We start from the raw sequence: 19,415 nt of genomic DNA on the forward strand, positions 1-19,415 counted from the left end.
TATTCAATTATGTAATAGTTATTATATAAGGTTGTATATGAGGTTGCCTCTCATGATCCTTTTCATAGGAACTTTTTAGGTTTTGAAGTTTTAAAAGGTTTCACAAGAAGGTTTAGAAGTTTTTAAAATTTGTTTTTCTAAACACTTGTTCTCCTTAAACTTTGGCAAATTCTAACCCTGAGTGGAGATATATGCATAAACAAACAGAAATTTAAAAAGAAACTTTTACAGATTACAGTTCACAGATTACAGTTTACAGATTACAGTTTACAGATTACAGTTTTAAAATAATTTAACCTTCACAAGTTCACAGTATTTGTGTTGTTGCATTAAAAGAATAAAAAACTTTAGAGTTCTAGAAAATCACTAAATCGTTGCAACCTAATGGGATAAACCTTGTTATGTAAAACTAAGATTATTTGAGTTCAATATTTGAAATATTTAACATTGAGTTGCACATGTTATTAAAGGTCTAAGATACGTTGGGTTGCCCAGCTATAGGGATTATAACCTCTCAGTTTTTGACAACAAAGTTCCTTGAACAGATTTATAATTTTTTTCTCGTGGATATTCGGAAAATAGAAATATTCTTAAGGCCCACTAAAAAAATGCGTCCAATCGGTTCAGTCGTTTTTACATTAAATAAATATACACAGATACGCCTGCAAGCAAATTACAGATACAGAAAACTTCAAAATACCATTACAATTATAAGTATGATATAGATGAAAAAATACTATTACAATTACAATTATGATTTAGATGAAAAAATACCATTAGAATTACATGAGTATGATATAGATGAAAAAATACCATTACAATTAAAAGTATGATTTAAATGAAAAAATAACATTAGAATTACATGAGTATGATATAGATGAAAAATACCATTACAATTTCAAGTATGATATATATGAAAAAATAACATTACAATTACAAGTATGATATAGATGAAAAAATACCATTACAATTACAAGTAGGATAAAGATGAAAAAATACCATTACAATTACAAGTATGATATATATGAAAAAATACCATTACAATTACAAGTATGCTATAGATGAAAAATACCATTTCAAATTCAAGTATGATATAGATGAAAAAAATACCTTTTATCTTTTATTCTTTTCCCCTAGAGTACAAGAAATAAATTTGGGTTGGATAAAATATTAAATATGTAAAGTGGAACTCATATAATAAATACACCAAGCTTAGAGATGGGAACGTTTTTTACATTTTATTTACGCTTTAAGAAGATGCTCCATACTTTTTTAACAACTTTTAAAATTTTATGTCATTTTTAAGTATTCGAATTTTTAAATTCGAACTTTAAAGTTATGGAAATTTGGGATTTTCAAGTTATACATTTAAAGTAAAAAAAAATATTAAAATATTTAAAAGATTAATAAGATTTTTTCACTTTTAATTCTTTTAAATAATCCCCATCTCTAACTGTACCTATGAAATAAACGAAGTGCAGAACATAAATTCTCTAAGAAATTTTGGAAAGAAAATCCTTGAACCAATTTAGCAAAATCTGTCCAAAACCTAACTTATAGCTTCAGAAATAGGAATTTCTTGACATATGTGATATACATCAGATTCACATAGGTACCTCTAAATTCTCATGTGTTAGACTCATAATCATATCTTTTTTTTCTTGTATTATTAAAAACCTATAGATGAAATTAACTGCCACAAACTCTGATTTTCTAATCCTGTATCTTTTCAATTTTAGTTTCAAATAAAAAAGGTTTACACTCCAGGTTGAAAAGATATAGGAATTAGAAAATATGAGTTTGTGGCAAGAACTGAATTCCTTTGAACACTTTAAAATAAAAGATAAGCGCTATCCCAACCAACAGCTTTCACCTCTGAAAGGTTAAGTATTCTGTAAAGAGAAAAGCTTTCTTTTTCCTGGTTCTGATTCCCCCCTAGACTTACTGAGATTAAGAACTAATTCCTCAGATGATTTACAGTCGGAGAACTGAGAATTGAGAACAAATTTTAATTCTAAATATATTCCTGTTTAAAAAATATTTTTTTTTACCAAATACATTTCAAAATTACTAACATTTCTATAGATGAAGAACTTTTTTATAGTATTCATAATAAATAACAGCTTTAACCCTGAAAAGGTGTTGACAAAATGTTTGTAATTTTGTCTGCTCAAATTATTTCAAACAAAAATATTAAATATTTTTTTAGTCATCTTCACATTTTATATTTTCCCTTTCTAGTTTAGCAAGGAATTAAAGGTATTTTATATCTAAAATTCGATTCCTTTGTAAGTAAAATATTAGGAGATTAAAGTATTTTATGAACTTCAATTGAAATCTTGTTTCTGCTCAAATTTAAACCATTTTCTTTCTCAGAGTTCTCAGAGTTGATTTGAAATATTTCTAAAAATTAAAAGGATTTCAAAATTAACTATTTATAAATGAATATGATTGCATACCCGATTGACTATGGTACCCTCTAAACTTTTAACTGACTAAAAATGTGGACAATAGCTTTGTTTTTATACAAATTTTAAATAGAAAATGATAAACTTCAGCATTTGTTATCAGAGCCCGCGATTTAAAAGCTTCGGCTTGGGTCGTATTTTCTTAAACCCAGCTTTAAGATTCAATATTAGACTTAACTCAGACGACAACTTGTGTCATGATTGACAGCTGAGAGATCTTAGACTCGCACTATGGAGTTAAGCCCAATGAAAATAAAATCGACCTTGGTTGGTTTTAGTGGAGAATAAGGCTCAATGTTGCGGGTTGTTCTCATAAAAACTGGGAATGCGCCAATTCCTGCCATGAAAATCCGCCAAATAAAATATTAAACCAGTTTTTTGAATTACCTCGGTGGAAAATAAGATGCAGCTTGAATCCAAAAGCTCAAGCTTAGACAGCTTAGACCTAAGTCATATTTTCTTGAATTTTTTAAATCGCCCGCTCAGGCAAAATATTTCAGGGTACTGTTGTCAACTTGTAAATAGGACATCCCACTCTTTTTAAATGGAGAATCATTTCAAATTACGTAAATAAATACTTGTTAATGAGGTATTCACTATTCATTTTATAAATGGTTAATTCAAATTTGTGTTTATTAATTATTCATTAATTATTACATACATGGTTAATTCATTACTTGTTAATCAGTTATTCGCTATTCATTTTATAAATAGTTCATTCATTATTATTTAATCAGTTATTCATTATTTATTATTCATTTTATTAATGGTTAATTCATTATTATTTAATATGTTATTTATTTTTCAAAGAAAATGTGAGATCTGAAAGAAAGTATTCCTGCAGTCCTGTGTAGTAAGAAAATACAAATCAACAATAATAATAATAATGGTAGAAGCCTGAGCTTTGTCTGACAGGAGTCTCACAACAATATCTCAAGATTGGGAAATGTGACATAAAAAAATTGTAAAAGTCACAAATTTTGTCTTTTATATGTTGGAAACAGTTCATTTACAGTGAGAATTTTAAAACTATGTAATAAATGTGTTGACTTCTTGAATGTAATATTTTTTTGAAAACAACCCTTTTATGTATTATTGAAGACCCACATTTTTTAATAAAGACAAGCAGAATTTTTGAAAAACATTATAAAAAAATAAAGGATGGTATCAAGATATAACCAAAAACTTAAAAAACCTCAGCCCTCCCCGCTCCCGAGTCCTTTCTTTCGTCCTTGACTGTTGACATTGATTATATTTCCCTACTTAGGTTCCCCTCCCCAACTCTTTCTTACAAATAATATTGAATTCTAAAATGGTTTCCACTTCTCTAGTTCCCACCATGTGCTCTCTAGATAGTTTTATAGACAACTTTCCGATCCAAGGGATATATATTATCCACGATTTTAAAAGGGACTATACATAGTTTAAAGTGATAGCTACACGTTTTGTATCTATAGTTTTATGTATTTGAGAGTGTGATTTTCTTAAAAAACTTTAATCTCTATATAAATTTGGCTTGTCTGTCTGTTTGTTTGTTTGTCTGTCTGTTTGTTTGTATCGAATAAACGTCAAAACGGCTGAACCGATCGGGCCCACATTTTTTGTGGGACATCTAGGGACTCCAGGGAAGGTTTATGAGTGATCAAAATTTCAAATATTTGTCTCCATCAAAATTCGATCGTCATTAAATTTTTGAAAATTTTGAAAATCCACAAATTTTTTTGTGAAAATCCGCGAATTATTTTTGTTTTGTTTTACGATGTACAGAAAGAGAACATGTTCACAATTAATTTAGAAGATTGGCACGAAGCGCCCTCTAAGGCTAGTCTATACATAAATTTGTCTTGTCTGTCTATCTGTCTGTCTGTTTGTTTGTATCCAATAAACGTCAAAACGGCTAAACCGATTGGGCCCATATTTTTTGTGAGACATCACATGATCAAAGGGAAGATTAATGAATGATAAAAAAAAATTTAAAAATGTGTTTTAAAGGTTTTTAATTTTGTAAAAAAAATTTAAATTCTTGAAAATCCGCAAATTTTTTCTTGAAAATCCGCAATATTTTTTTGAAATGTAAACAAAAAGAACATGTTCACAACTTAAAAAGAAGATGGCTAGAAAGAAGGGCGCAAAACGCCTTGAATTTTTAGTTTGATAGATTTTCATATAGATAAACATGTCAAATTAAAATTACTTAAACGGTCACTATTCAGAAAATATTTTCTTTGATCCAGAACAATTGAATTTTGTTTAAGTAAAAGATTCGATAAGGAATACCATTTATGATTTATCTGTTAAATGTAAAAAATAGCAATCTTGGCTAATTTCTTCCTCTTTCTCTTGCCGATATCTGCAATTCGATCTCTATAAATAAAGAAAATAGTCGATATTAAGATTGTTAATCCTTGATGGCATTTAAATGAATAGGTTGACGAAATTCAAGAAATCTATAGGAACTGAGGCCGAATTTAAAGAATTTGAGCGGCGGTTTAAATTTAAGACGTGGCTTAAATATGGTTGGTTCAACTTAAAATTGTTACAAGATTTAAACCGGCGCTTAATTTAAACCGGGATTTGGCAGAATTAAACTGCTGCCCAAATTCTTTAAATTCCATCTCTGAACACTTGACTCAAAGATAAAGGAACGAGAAGATATTTAAGTGTTCACTCATTTTAATTAAACAAACAAGCTATCATTTTCAATCGATCCTAATTTTGAACAATTTGACATAATATTTGAAACGCAAAAAATTGAAGTTTAATTGGTCTAGTTGGGATTGAAAGTGTTAGCCTGCTGGGACAAAGACCGACCAGCTAGATAATTTTTGAAAGCCTAATCAGTTAGTTATTAACTGTGTTTATTTAATTTAATATTATTCATCTATGCTATCATTGAAAGATAAAAAATAAAATTCAAACAAAGATTTATTCATTTTATTGCTTTTTTTTAGTGTTTAGAATTTCAAACGTAAATAACTGATTTTCCTATACTTGATTGGTTTGCGGATCTATGACGTAGAGACTAGGGTTGAAATAAAGAAAAATATGCATTCCTACATGGTGTAAAGCTTTGATATTCTAAATTTTTGATTATTTGATCTTATTTATATATATATGGTCTACGACATTGGGTTGCAAAAATAAATGGTTCAGAAAATCAGAGTTTGTGGTAAAAACTTAATTCCTTTGACCTAAAAATATATTTTCTCTGCAAATCTGTATTTGGACTTGTCAAATGCATTTGACAAGTCAATCTTAAATCTATGATTCAAAAGAAATTGAAAACTGGTGAATTAGAGAAGTTCTGAAAACTGGTGTATTAGAGAAGTTCTGAAAACTGGTGTATTAGAGAAGTTCTGAAAACTGGTGTATTAGAGAAGTTCTGAAAACTGTTGTATAAGAGAAGTTCTGAAAACTGGTGTATTAGAGAAGTTCTGAAAACTGGCGTATTAGAGAAGTTCTAAAAACTGATGTATTAGAGAAGTTCTGAAAACTGATGTATTAGAGAAGTTCTGAAAAAATTCTTTTAAAAAAATTTAATTTTATAAAATGTATCAAACAAAATTATTTATAAAATATCATTTATTTTCATGAAATCACGCAACATAAACTGTTTTATATAATAAATATTGTCTTCTTTATTGTATATTTTAGACTTTAGTAGAACCATTATTCAAAAAAGAAACAATACTATAAATTTAAAATGTTTTGAAGGAAATAAATCGTCGAAGAAACCCTAACTGTATAATTTCAATCATGTTTAAGAAATTTAGTTGTAAGTTAAGGGTCAGGTAAAACATTCAAATTTTACTTAATTTGTTTAAAATCAAATTGTCATTTGTTTTACCTAATTTTGTGAATCTTTTATTTCGTTTTTTGTTAACACATTGTTTTATGATAATATTCAGAGTAATTTGGAATATGAAAAAATATACATTACTTATAGATATATGTAAAAATTTTAAATGTACAAATAAAGTAAATCATTGGAAAATTGTGAAATCAATACAAACATAGAGAATGGTCTCACTGTCAGGGATTTTTTTCTCTGAAACTAAGTATTTAAAATTCTGATGATGGTGGGGGCTTCATGGTTAGAAAATCACTTTAAAAAGTTTGTGAAACCGGTCTCAGGCTGCAGATTGAACAGTGGAGGGGCAGTATTCAGGCTGCAGATTGAACAGTGGAGGGGGCAGTATTATGGCTGCAGATTGAACAGTAGAGGGGGCAGTATTCAGACTGCAGATTAAACAGTGGAGGGGGCAGTATTTAGGCTGCAGATTGAACAGTGGAGGGGTAGTATTCAGGCTGCAAATTGAACAGTGGAGGGGGCAGTATTCAGGCTGCAGATTGAACAGTGGAGGGGGCAGTATTCAGGCTGCAGATTGAACAGTGGAGGGTGCAGTATTCAGGCTGCAGATTGAACAGTGGAGGGGTAGTATTCAGGCTGCATAACTTTTTTCTTAGGGGGCAGTATTTAGGCTGCAGATTGAACAGTGGAGGGGGCAGGTTTGGTTTTCTTAACTTTTTTCTTTTTCAGCTCTTTTCTCCTCCTTTGTGCTGCGGCTTCAAGGTCGTCTGCCATTTTAGAATAAACATGCTTTCCAACCTCATCCTGATAAATAGAAGTTTTAATAAAAGAGTTTTATAAACTGTAGATCCAATTTCAAGTAACCCTCTATTTGTAAAGGTGCTTTCCAATTCACAACAGTACTATTCAGTTTTCAAATCTCTATCTGAGACCCATCTATCTTAAAAAAATGAATTCTGACTTTTTAAAATTGTTTCTGAACCATAAATCAAAAAAAAAATCAATCAGTCATTATTGATCTGTCACAGATTATGTTTGAAAGGTTACGTTGTGAATCGCACACCCGACCTATAAATGATGAATCCCTTGAAATATCGTTAACAGTCCCTTCAAGTAAAAAAATAGTGAAAATTACAGGGTTTCCCACAAAGGATGAGAAGCGACGATTGTACAGAATTGTTTCTGTTGCTTTATATTCATAATTCCTTTAATTCCCGACAACTGTGAAGTTCTTTTAATCTTTATCAAATCATTGAATAAGCCATTTAATTACAAATTACAAATTACCTATTTAATTAAGAATTATTTTTTTAACAACGAATTACCTATTTAATTACAAATTACCAATCTAATTACATATTACCTATTTAATTTCAAATTACCTATTTAATTACAAATTACCTATTTAATTACAAATTACCTATTTAATTACAAATTACCTATTTAATTTCAAATTACCTATTTAATTACAAATTACCTATTTAATCACAAATTGCCTATTTAATTACAAATTACCTATTTAATTACAAATTACCTGTTTAATTTCAAATTGCCTATTTAATTACAAATTACCTATTTAATTACAAATTACCTGCATGATCGCTCTAATTATCATGTCAGCCTCCTCATTAGCATCAGCCTTAATCAGATGCATTAATTAAATTAATTAATTAAAAATGTATTCTTTTGAAAATGTTTAACAATGTTTTGATGAGTTTTGTCTTTGTTTACATATATTGTTATTGTCTGAAAGTAAACACGCAAATAATGGTTAGCAAACAGTAATATTGGTCAACACTTCTTTTAACTGACATTGTGCCAGTACTATGCTACAGGTTTTTCTTCTTTTAAACTGACATTGTGCCAGTACTATGCTACAGGTTTTTCTTCTTTTAAACTGACATTGTGCCAGTACTATGCTACAGGTTTTTCTTCTTTTTAACTGACATTGTGTCTGTACTATGCTACAGGTTTTTCTTTTTTTAAACTGACATTGTGCCAGTACTATGCTACAGGTTTTTCTTCTTTTAAACTGACATTGTGCCAGTACTATGCTACAGGTTTTTCTTCTTTTAAACTGACATTGTGTCAGTACTATGCTACAGGTTTTTCTTCTTTTAAACTGACATTATGTCAGGACTATGCTACAGGTTTTTCTTCTTTTAAACTGACATTATGTCAGTACTATGCTACAGGTTTTTCTTCTTTTTAACTGACATTGTGTCAGTAGTATGGTACAGGTTTTTCTTCTTTCTATTCTTACTATTCATAAGTCTTCTTTATTTCAAGATACAAAATTGTGCATTGTGTCAAATTGAGTCAAATTTCTAATCCCTTTATCTTTGCAACATGATTTTGTAAACTTTTGCTATTATAAACTTAGTTTATTTTATCCATCAGAATTCATAGTTTGAAATATCTAAGGTTTACGAATTGTGGTTGCAAAGATATAGAGGATACAAAATTAGAGTTTGTGACAATAAAATTCTTGCATCGTTCAAGATTTTAACAGATTTGCACGTTTTGATTTGTTTCATTTGTAAATAAGATTTTTTAATTTTAAAGTTTTGTCTGCTGTCAGTGTTAGTCAAATTTTTCATTTTTAAGAAAAAAAACATGTTTTAAAATATTGAAGAGTTTCACGAGATAATGTACAACAATTTTAAAGAAGTGTTTCTGAAAACTTATGTACATCAGATTTGCGTAATATATACACATAAAACCTACTGTTATAATTTTCTAATTTAATGATTTTGATTCATCTCCCTAAAAATAGATTTAAAATACAATATTTAAAATTACCATCAAATGATTGCCCAATGACGGGATGTCATGTTTTTTTAACTGTCCCTTGGGAAGATAAAGTAAAAAAAACATCTCCCTCTGCGCGGTTTTTGTAAAAATCATTTTTTTAATATCCAAAGCCCTCAATACTTCAAAACTAATTTCTTATTCTAAGTTCTTAAAAGTTCATTGTAGTTTACATATTATAACTTAAAGTTTCTTTGAATTAAATTTGCTAAAATTCCTTTCTTTCGCTTAGCGTTTTATCTTCTCCTATTTATTTCACAAGTTTTATTAAAACTCTGTAGTTCTTTTTTTAATTAAACTTTGCAGCACATAAAAATATCTTCTTTTGGTATTTTTAGTTTAAACTTAAAATCTAATTTTGTGCTAAACTATTTAATATCCTTGGCAATAAATAGACTTTACAACAACATTTTTAAATTTAAGATGAAATTAGAATATTTCCATCTTTATGAATTTAATCTTTAATCTAAACGGAATTTAAATTTAATGAATGAGGAAAAAAACTCGCCATTTTGTTTTACAAAAAGGGGGAAAATATGATTTTGAGAAACTTTTTATTATAAGGTCTATAACATCAGGTTGCAAATATAAATAGTAGAAAATTAGAATATTAGAAGAATAATCAGTTCTTTTTGAGAAAATATTTATCTTATTTGATATTGGGAAAAAAAGTTTGGTTCTGAGCATCTTTAAATTTTACTTCAATAGTCTCTACATATAGGTTTAGCACTTTTTAAATCTATATATATATACTTTGCTTGTCTGTTTGTAAACCATAAACGTTAATTTGTTTGGGACCTCATATGACCCCAAAGAAGGTTTAAAAATTTGTCAATTGAAAATCCGTGGTAGTGTGATCTAAATGATAAATTAAAATGAGATGAAAAAAATAAAAAGTCAAAAATGAAAAATGAAATAAAATTAGTTCACCTGTTGGTCCACATTGAGCCCAACCTGCATAGATAAGATTTCCTCCATGATTTTTGACGCCTCATCCCTAAATCAGAAAAAAACTTCTGATTTTCGACCAAATACGAATTATAACAGATTTTCAGCTGAACCGATCAATTTAAAAAAAATGGATTCCAAATAAATATTGATTTTTAAGTTTTCGTTTTATTTTTATAATTCAAAATCTTTTGGCGGAAAATTCAAATTTATAATTTTGAATTATTTAATCATATCATAGAAGAATTCTTTTTTAACTGAAAACTGAAAACTTTATGAAAACATTGTAAATATATGTTATGTATTATGTAAACGAAAACTTGTAAAACTAATTTAACTTTTTAATATAAAAACCCACCTATCTATTGCAGGGTATTTAGTTTCATGCATCTTGAGCAGTTTCCTGAAATAAAATCTCATCGTAGAATACCGTAAGACTATTTAGAGTGGCATATAATTTTTAAAGTGACATGTATGATACAGAACGATACCCTTTGAACCTTTTCTTCCAGTCAAGGATGGATGAAATAAATTTTTCTAGCTAAACCTTATTTTTCATTTTATGCTGCATAGAGAATTGAAGAAGATGACCTGGGTTTAACACTTTTAAAAACAGAAAAACAACTATGTCTTCCACACTATTAGATTGTCCAGATAAAGGTTAAAAAGATACTGTTGTGAATTGAGCATGACCCAAGTAAAATATAGGGGCCCTGGATATATAAAAAAGTCCTTTAAAATAAAAAAAATTTATAAATCCAGGGTTCACACTGCTTAAAACAACCCATCTAAAAGTCTAAAGTTTAGCTATGTCTATATATCTAATGAAATTTCTCTCTATTATTAAAAAAACTTAATTAAGAAAAAAAAAAAAAAGCCCCTATTCTAAGAATCAAAATCAAAGTAAATATAATCATAAAAATATTAAATCAAATTAGAACTGTAGAACCATGGACAATATTTTCTAAACCAACTGCATGGTTTCTAACAATTAACGAAAAAATGTCGAACCTAAGATAGAATTTAAAGAATTTGAGCTGCGGTTTAAATCTACCAAAACCCAGTTTAAATTAAGCGCCGGCTTAAATCTTAAAACATTTGATACAATTTTAACTGGAACCAACCATATTTAAGCCGCGGCTTAAATTTAAACCGCCGCTCAAATTCTTTAAATTCGGCCACTAACCTTTTATTGCAGTTGTTGGAAAATAGTGTTTAATTAATTTGAAAAAAATGACTTATTTGTGGTATTTCATTAAAATAGACATTAGACATTATTAAAGAGACAGTCCAACCAACCCTTTTAAACATCTAATGTAAAACTAAAGTAAACTGCATGGAAGATTGATATCTTCATGGAAAATATGATAATGTTTGATTTTGATTCCTAGTTAACTAATATCTATAAACTACATACGGCATCAGAACTTTCAGAAGCGCACTAGACACCGTCTCAGATGATTTGATGTTTCCACGAATCCTCTGTACCTCCTCCTCCTCCTCCTTCCTAGCCATAGCGTCGCGGGACATGGCGCAGCCGTTGATGATGGCAGCAGGGGAGAGGGGGTAGGCAGGCCGAGCATGAATTCCTATTTGATTTCATCAATTTAAAAAAAATGTTGTGTGAAAATTAAAAGAATTACTTTAGATATATTAGTCAATCTACTTTCAAAATTAAAAGCTTTTAAAAAAACTTTTCTGAATTTATTTTTCTATTTCTTAAAAGCCTTCCTAAAACCATCAAATGAGTTGGGGTTGAAACAATGGGCTTTGCACATGTATTGGTGGAACCTTTACTTTAAGGGACCCCCCCCCCCAGCTTGAATAGGGTTAAGGTAGTTAAATATACCTCCTTGGCCTTCAAAAGGGTTTGTTGCATCCTCATCAGGATACCGCTTACTCTGGAACTGGTTTACACCAAAGTTTTTAGTCACCTTGTTATCATGAACAACATGCCTAGAATATAGTCAAGATGAAAATGCGGGAAACCCGGCACAAATATTCTGTTATAAATATGGAATATTGAACTGCTGAAAACATTTTGAAAATACTAATATTTAAACAGATTGTTAGATAGTTCTAACGTTCTGTTAGTTAGTTTGAACAACGTGTCTGTGATTTCAAAATGTGTTTAATGAGTTGGATATTGGGAACAACATGTTTGGGTGCCATCTGAACTTATGAATTATGAACAACATGTTTGGGTGCCATCTGAACTTATGAATTATGAACAACATGTTTGGGTGCCATCTGAACTTATGAATTATGAACAACATGTTTGGGTGCCATCTGAACTTATGAATTATGAACAACATGTTTGGGTGCCATCTGAACTAATGAGTTATGAATTTTGGGTTCAGGCTTTGATCTCCAGATTATGTAGATCTGCATATTAAATGATTCTTTGATCATTGTGGACATACCCTTCATGTATATTATGTTTATATTATGTTCCAAAAAATGCAATATCTGTCATGACCTATTTATACAGTTTACACCTTTAATCAAGCTCTTCATAAATTTTTTTTTGCAAAACTGTGCAAATATAAATATCGCAAAAGCGGAATATCGCAATTTTGCGCAAAACGAATTTTGTCGCAGAGGAAAAACCTGCACCTAAGAGTTCCCATCCATGGAGCAGCTCCATACAAGTCATTATCTTCCTTCTTAGAACTCTTCTTGGCTCTCTCCTTAACATGTCTCAGGGAGCCAGCCCAGGGGGAGCCACCAACATCCTCTAAAACAGAATTAATTCTTAAGTTAGTTTTTAATATATCTGGTTAAAGAGTATTTTCTAGATAGAGTGGCATGTCAATTTTTACACTTTAACAAAGAAGCAACTAGGGGAGGAGGGGGGGGGGAGGACCCCCACTGCTAGTGTGAATGAATCCCTTGAAGATTAAAAAGGAAAATTTTAGGTTTAAAAAAGTTAGAATATTATGACATTCTCCAAGAAAGACTCATAATGGAAGTTCTAGGATTCAGTACAGCAATACAATTGCTATAATATTGCTACAATATACAATTTACCGCACCCCTTCCTTCCAATTAAACATCCTGGTTGCCCCTCTTCACCCACCCATAAATTGTACCTTGTTTTGACCCCTGTTGTTGCTGGCGGTCAGTTTTCTTCAAAGATCCTGCCCAGGCAGCTCCGTCAAAATCAGGCAGAGGAACATGCTTGAGCCCAGCTGCTTCAGCAACCTGAAAGCAGCATTATATAAATAATGTCAAGCAGCTCCATCAAAATCAGGTTTGATTGCAGCTGCTTTAGCAACCTGTACTGTACTGTATTGTACTGTACTGTACTGTACTGTACTGTACTGTACTGTATTGTACTGTAGTGTACTATACTGTACTGTACTGTAAAGCAATTTACTGTACTGTACTGTACTGTACTGTACTGTACTGTACTGTACTGTTTTGTACTGTACTGTTTTGTACTGTAGTGTACTGTACTGTATTGTACTGTACTGTATTGTACTGTACTGTATTGTACTGTACTGTATTGTACTGTAGTGTACTGTACTGTACTGTTCTTTACTGTACTGTAATGTACTGGACTGTACTGTACTGTACTGTACTGTACCGTATTGTTCTGTACTATATTGTACTGTACTGTACTGTACTGTACTGTACTGTACTGTATTGTACTGTACTGTACTGTACTGTACTGTACTGTACTGTACTGTACTGTACTGTACTGTATAGTGTATATAATGTGTATTGTATCTATCTGAACACATCTTCAGCAACCTGAAAGCAGCATTATATAAATAATGTCAAGCAGCTCCATCAAAATCAGGTTTGATTGCAGCTGCTTTAGCAATATGTACTGTACTGTATTGTACTGTACTGTACTGTGCTGTACTGTACTGTACTGTACTGTGCTGTGCTGTACTGTACTGTACTGTACTGTACTGTACTGTACTGTACTGTACTGTACTCTGTACTGTACTGTACTGTACTGTACTGTACTGTACTGTACTGTACTGTACTGTACTGTACTGTACTGAATAGTGTATATAATGCGTATTGTATTTATCTGAACACATGTTCCCCTGTGATATACTACTATAGAATGGGCTGTAATGGAGTTGATGGAGTCGATATTGATAAAATTATAAATCTGAACCGTATCATTTCTTTAAATGATCCCTTAGCTTAGTGTTGAAAAGAACCGTGTTTAGGAGAAATGATAAAACAAAATTCATTCTAGAATCAAACACTTTCTCTTTATAAATAGTTTACCCTTTAAACCTTTAAATTTTTCCTTGTTTTCAGAAAATTGATTATTTTTAAATTAGCTATTTTGTTAATATGACTAGACGATTTATGCAGCAGGAATGCAATTAAGAAAAATGACGATATTTGTAATTGCGATACAGAATTAAACCCTAAATGAGCCATACATCTTAAAGAAATTATCAAATGTCCTCTTGACAATTTTTCAATGGAATTTATGCCATTTTAGGTAAATATCAGTATTTGCGAAAATAAATTAATAGCCATAAATATGCGGGAACAGTTTTAAAGAGCTCCATGTAATCATTTAATTAAAAAACTAAATATCTGCATATTTCTATTATCAGAAAGTGAAGAATACGACATTTGATTGTATTTATTTGGTTGTATTGGTTTATAAGCTTATTTAGGGTTAAACTGTATAGAGCTGTAGTCCTACATGTATTGGTTTATAAGCATATTTAGGGTTGAGCTGTAAAGAGCTGTAGTCCTACATGTATTGGTTTATAAGCTTATTTAGGGTTAAACTGTATAGAGCTGTAGTCCTACATGTATTGGTTTATAAGCTTATTTAGGGTTAAACTGTATAGAGCTGTAGTCCTACTGTAAAGGGTCCCTTAAAATACCGATATCAGTCCCTTTAAGTAAAAAAAGGAAATTATTAAAAAAAAATCAGTTCAGTGATTGTTTGATAAATAAATCAATTTTTTAACTTTTAAACGCCAATGAATATATTTGGACTTTAAAGCACTATTTTTTTTTGGGGGGGGGGAGGATATCTTTGTGTACTCCTGGGGTTGAGGGAGTATTTATGTGTACTGTACTGTGTGTATTTGACAAGAAGAAACTAATAAAATATAGGTTTCTACTTTCTTCCAGAGCCATATTTGTATGTTCTTTCTACAGATAACACAGATAGGACAAATACACGCCATATTTATATATTCTCTCTACAGATAACACTGATAGGACAAATACAAGCCATATTTGTATATTCTTTCTACAGATAACAATGATAGGACAAATACACGCATATTTGTATATTCTTTCTACAGATAACACTGATAGGACAAATACAAGCCATATTTGTATATTCTTTCTACAGATAACACAGATAGGACAAATACAAGCCATATTTGTATATTCTTTCTACAGATAACACAGATAGGACATATACTAGCCATATATATATATTCTTTCTACAGATAACAATGATAGGACAAATACAAGCCATATTTTGATATTCTCTCTATAAATAACACAGATAGGAGAAATACAAGCCATATTTGTATAGTCTTGCTACAGATAACACAGATAGGACAAATACAAGCCATATTTGTGTATTCTCTCTACAGATAACACAGATAGGACATATACAAGCCATATTTGTATATTCTCTCTACAGATAACATAGATGGGACAAATACAAACCATCATTATATATTTTTTCTACAGATAACATAGATAGGACAAATACAAACAATAATTGTATATTTTTTCTACAGATAACACTGATAGAACATTCTCTCTACAGTTAAACACTTTAAAGTTGACTTTTTATAAACTAGTTTTAAACAAGTATTTCATCCTAGTTCTGTTCGCTGGAATGTTGTCTCATCTATATTTTATCTGTTATTCCTTCCTTGGTTCCCATACAAGCAAACCTTTTTACAACTTGTATTCAGTCGGTATTGAATATAAATAGTACACATTTCACAGCTTTTCTTATTCCTATATTCCTTTACTGGTAGATATAGCAACATTTCCGGATGCCCTCTCCCCCTGTCCTACCCCCCCCCCCCCTCATTCAATACCATTCATATTCAGCTCTCACTTCTCTACATGTATGCATAAGCTCTAAATAAAGACTGGAGCAATAAAAAACCTTTCAGGCAGACAGACTCTATTGCTTTATATGCAATAAGTACACAATGTATGGAAATTACTTTTTAATATAATTTAAAACTTTGAAAAAATAGTTTTAATAATTCTTTTAATTTGTAGCATAACTATTTATACTGCAGACTTGTACTATTGGTAAGCAACACTTGACAAAGATATTTTTTTATGTGCAGATTTGCTACAAATTCTCATTTTCTAATCTCTTTTTCTTTGAACCACGTCTCACTACTTTAACTACTTTTTTTAAAATTCCTAGCTCTGTATTTCCCAAGCAAAGGTTGTATAATCAGGTTGGTTTATACTCTCGATGCCCTCCAATGTACGAAAAGGTCGTCCCCTAAGATAGATAGAAAAAAGCCTCATATGACGTCACTTTGCCTCTATAATCAGTGACGTCATATGTGGTTTTTATCTATCTATCATTTACTGTTGATTTGAGCGTATAGAGATTGACCAACCTTATCATACAACCTTGCCCTCTAGCTGATGATGTATGGTTTGTATTGAGTGTGTAGAGAAACGGTGAAAAGTTTAAATTGTTCTTATATCTTCTTTATGTTACTCTGCGGAGAGTTGTATTAAACATTTCTTGTGAAATTTTGGAGAAAAATCAACATCATGCATCATCTTAATGTTCTACACAAACAAAAGCTTTCAATTGAAAATAGGATCAGACAGAATTTTAACTTTACTCTTTCTGGATTTGGAGTTTTTCTATTTGGAATTCAGACTTGTAAATATTTAAAGCTTAAGATAGGAAATCGAATCAGAGACATAATGTTGAAATCTGGTGAAATATCTAGGTTTCAACCAAAAATAGTAAATTAAGAATTTGAAACAAGAAAGAAAAATAACATTATTAGATTAACTTTCTTTTAACCCATATTTACACACAGAAAATCAAATGAAAATTCTATTTTTTCTGTCATTAAAATTTTTAGAATAATCTCATCAATAATTCAATTTTTTTTTGAGGGGGGGGGCGGAAAAAAATCCGAGAATCTGTTTTCCTTTAAAAATTCCAAAAGAAGGGATAATGCTGTTTACCTGTTTCCTACTATCCTCTGTATTAGGTTCTCCTCCTAGAACAATCTTAACCTGCTTTCCGTCTCCTGAAATAGTACGTTGTAATCATATAATTATATATTTATATAATTATATAATTATATGATTATATAATTACAGTTTTTTTCAATTCACAACGGCACCCTCCACAGCTTTGTATATGATCAAAAATCAATGAGATATCCATGTTTTTTAGTATGATGATTGATAATTTTCAATCAGAAACAACGTAAATAAGTGTCATAATTGAACACTGTTTCACTGAAAAAAAAATTTCCAAAGTATTGATCAGAGAAAGTTTAAAAGAACACCTGTTTTTTTTAAATGAAGCTAGGGTTGCTTGAATTTACAAAAAAAACAGGATCTTTATATGAATTTAAAAATATTTTAGAATTAGATAATCTTTAAATATTGAATGATATCGTACAGATGCTAAAATAATTTTGTATTTTGTAAAAACATTTTCTGAAAGTAGCACAAGAACCCATTTAATACAAAATTGTTAACTAAAATTGGATTAAAACTACAAAATAACGGTGTAATAGGATTAGAACTACAAAATAACGGTGTAATAGGATTTTTTTCCAATTTGACAAATTTGATTGTGAAGGCTTAGTTCAAAAGCTTTATACTTTTTTATTTTGTCTTTTTCCTTAAAAACTAATGTGATATGAAAACTAAAAATGTTTTTTGATTTATCGTTTAGGCTTATTTTGAAAGCCATTCTTTTTTTATAATTTATTTACATAAAAAATTGATTTTGTAGCAAACTGGGCCGGGTTTTCAAGCAGCAAATGGAGTAGAAGTTAATGGGTTGGAAGATTAGTTTCATCGTATACACATAAGTAATACAGTTTTCCGACCAAATAACCACCATTTGCATGAACAACAAAACTTTTAGAAAATACCAAAACACAAATTTTTTTAATACTTGGCTTCCAGGGCGAGACCTTTCCTCTTCCTTGACGTACATTTTAAATCAAATATTTTGTAGATGTTTCTGCTTTTATTTGCGGATTTTAAACCTTTTTTAAATAAAACCTTTTTTTTGGAAGCTGCTTAAAATATTTTTTGAGATATTGAAAATTTGGACTTCTGTTTAGCCGTTAGTAAGTTCTTTGATAGAATGTCATCTAGTCTAATCCGGGCCGAGCCTTAAAACCAGTTTATGCAGTGCAGACATATTTTTAAATATTCATGTACTAATCCTGTATTCGGGTTGTAACGAAACATTAACGCGACCATTTTGTTTTGTCTTCAAAATTGATATTAATGCATTATATACCAAGACACCGAACCACAACAAACCAAGGACATTCAAGAGTGATATATGAAAGATTCTAATGCATTATTGCATCCTTTGATATTTGTTATAGCAGACATTTTTTACTGAAAAAATTAAAATTAGATTTTTTAAATGTTTTTGTATTTATTTATATATTTATAAGGATTTTAGGAGTTTTGAAGTTTTGAAATTTTTTAGTTTTTTAGTTTTGAAGTTTTCCAGTTTTCAAGTGTTGAAGTGCTGAAGTATTGAATTGTTCAAGTTTTTGAGTTGTTATTAAAATAAGATTAATAAATTTATGTCTGGTTCAGTCGCTAAAATTTCCGGAAATTCATGAAAATTGCACCTCGATATTAAGGACTTAAAAAATTCGATTTGTCCCTAATGCTTACAAGGCAATTTAGGTTGTGATCACATTTTCTGGAATTCGACGAGATGATCTATAGCAGTTCTTTTTTGTATCAAACAAGCAAACCGACAGACACACAAGCAAGGGAAATATATAGATTAATATTGTTAGAGGGAAAAAATCCCCGAATCAACAATAATCATAATAAAAAACGTCTGGGATTTGTCTGTCAAGGGCCTTAGAAAAATATGTTAAGATTAGGAAATATGACAGGAAAGAAAACATCAAGGAAGGACAATAATATTTTATATTTTATAGATGTCTAAATAAAATAGTTTTATGAAATCATATTAATATAAAAAAGGACAGCTCACAAACTAGTTTAATATTCAACAATAAGACATAATAAATTCAAGTGACCTTTAAATATTAGCGAAACCGCCATTAAAAATGATAAATGTTTAGAAAGGACAATTGTTTTTGATGATAAAATAGAATCTAATTTATCAATATAACATCTCCGATTTTTTT

The 19,415-nt window shown here is 30.1% G+C and overlaps 1 protein-coding gene across 1 annotated transcript in view; it reads right to left on the minus strand.

Moving 5' to 3' along the window:
* Positions 1-6,847: 6,847 nt before the first annotated feature.
* The window catches only part of LOC111705534 (uncharacterized), a 32,575-nt gene continuing 20,007 nt past the window's right edge, over positions 6,848-19,415 (minus strand). Inside the window, exons 12-21 of the mRNA XM_023478117.1 lie at positions 17,233-17,297; positions 13,131-13,242; positions 12,655-12,775; positions 11,888-11,994; positions 11,456-11,627; positions 10,397-10,441; positions 10,021-10,087; positions 7,871-7,918; positions 6,956-7,083; positions 6,848-6,920 (exon numbers count right to left, since the gene is read on the minus strand). Coding sequence (XP_023333885.1) covers positions 6,911-6,920; positions 6,956-7,083; positions 7,871-7,918; positions 10,021-10,087; positions 10,397-10,441; positions 11,456-11,627; positions 11,888-11,994; positions 12,655-12,775; positions 13,131-13,242; positions 17,233-17,297 — 875 coding nt within the window. The 3' untranslated portion in view covers positions 6,848-6,910. The remainder of the gene's footprint in view (positions 6,921-6,955; positions 7,084-7,870; positions 7,919-10,020; positions 10,088-10,396; positions 10,442-11,455; positions 11,628-11,887; positions 11,995-12,654; positions 12,776-13,130; positions 13,243-17,232; positions 17,298-19,415) is intronic.

This window comes from Eurytemora carolleeae, unplaced genomic scaffold (genome assembly GCF_000591075.1).
Source record: "Eurytemora carolleeae unplaced genomic scaffold, Eaff_2.0 scaffold674, whole genome shotgun sequence".
In the NCBI taxonomy this organism is placed as follows: Eukaryota; Metazoa; Arthropoda; class Copepoda; order Calanoida; family Temoridae; genus Eurytemora; species Eurytemora carolleeae.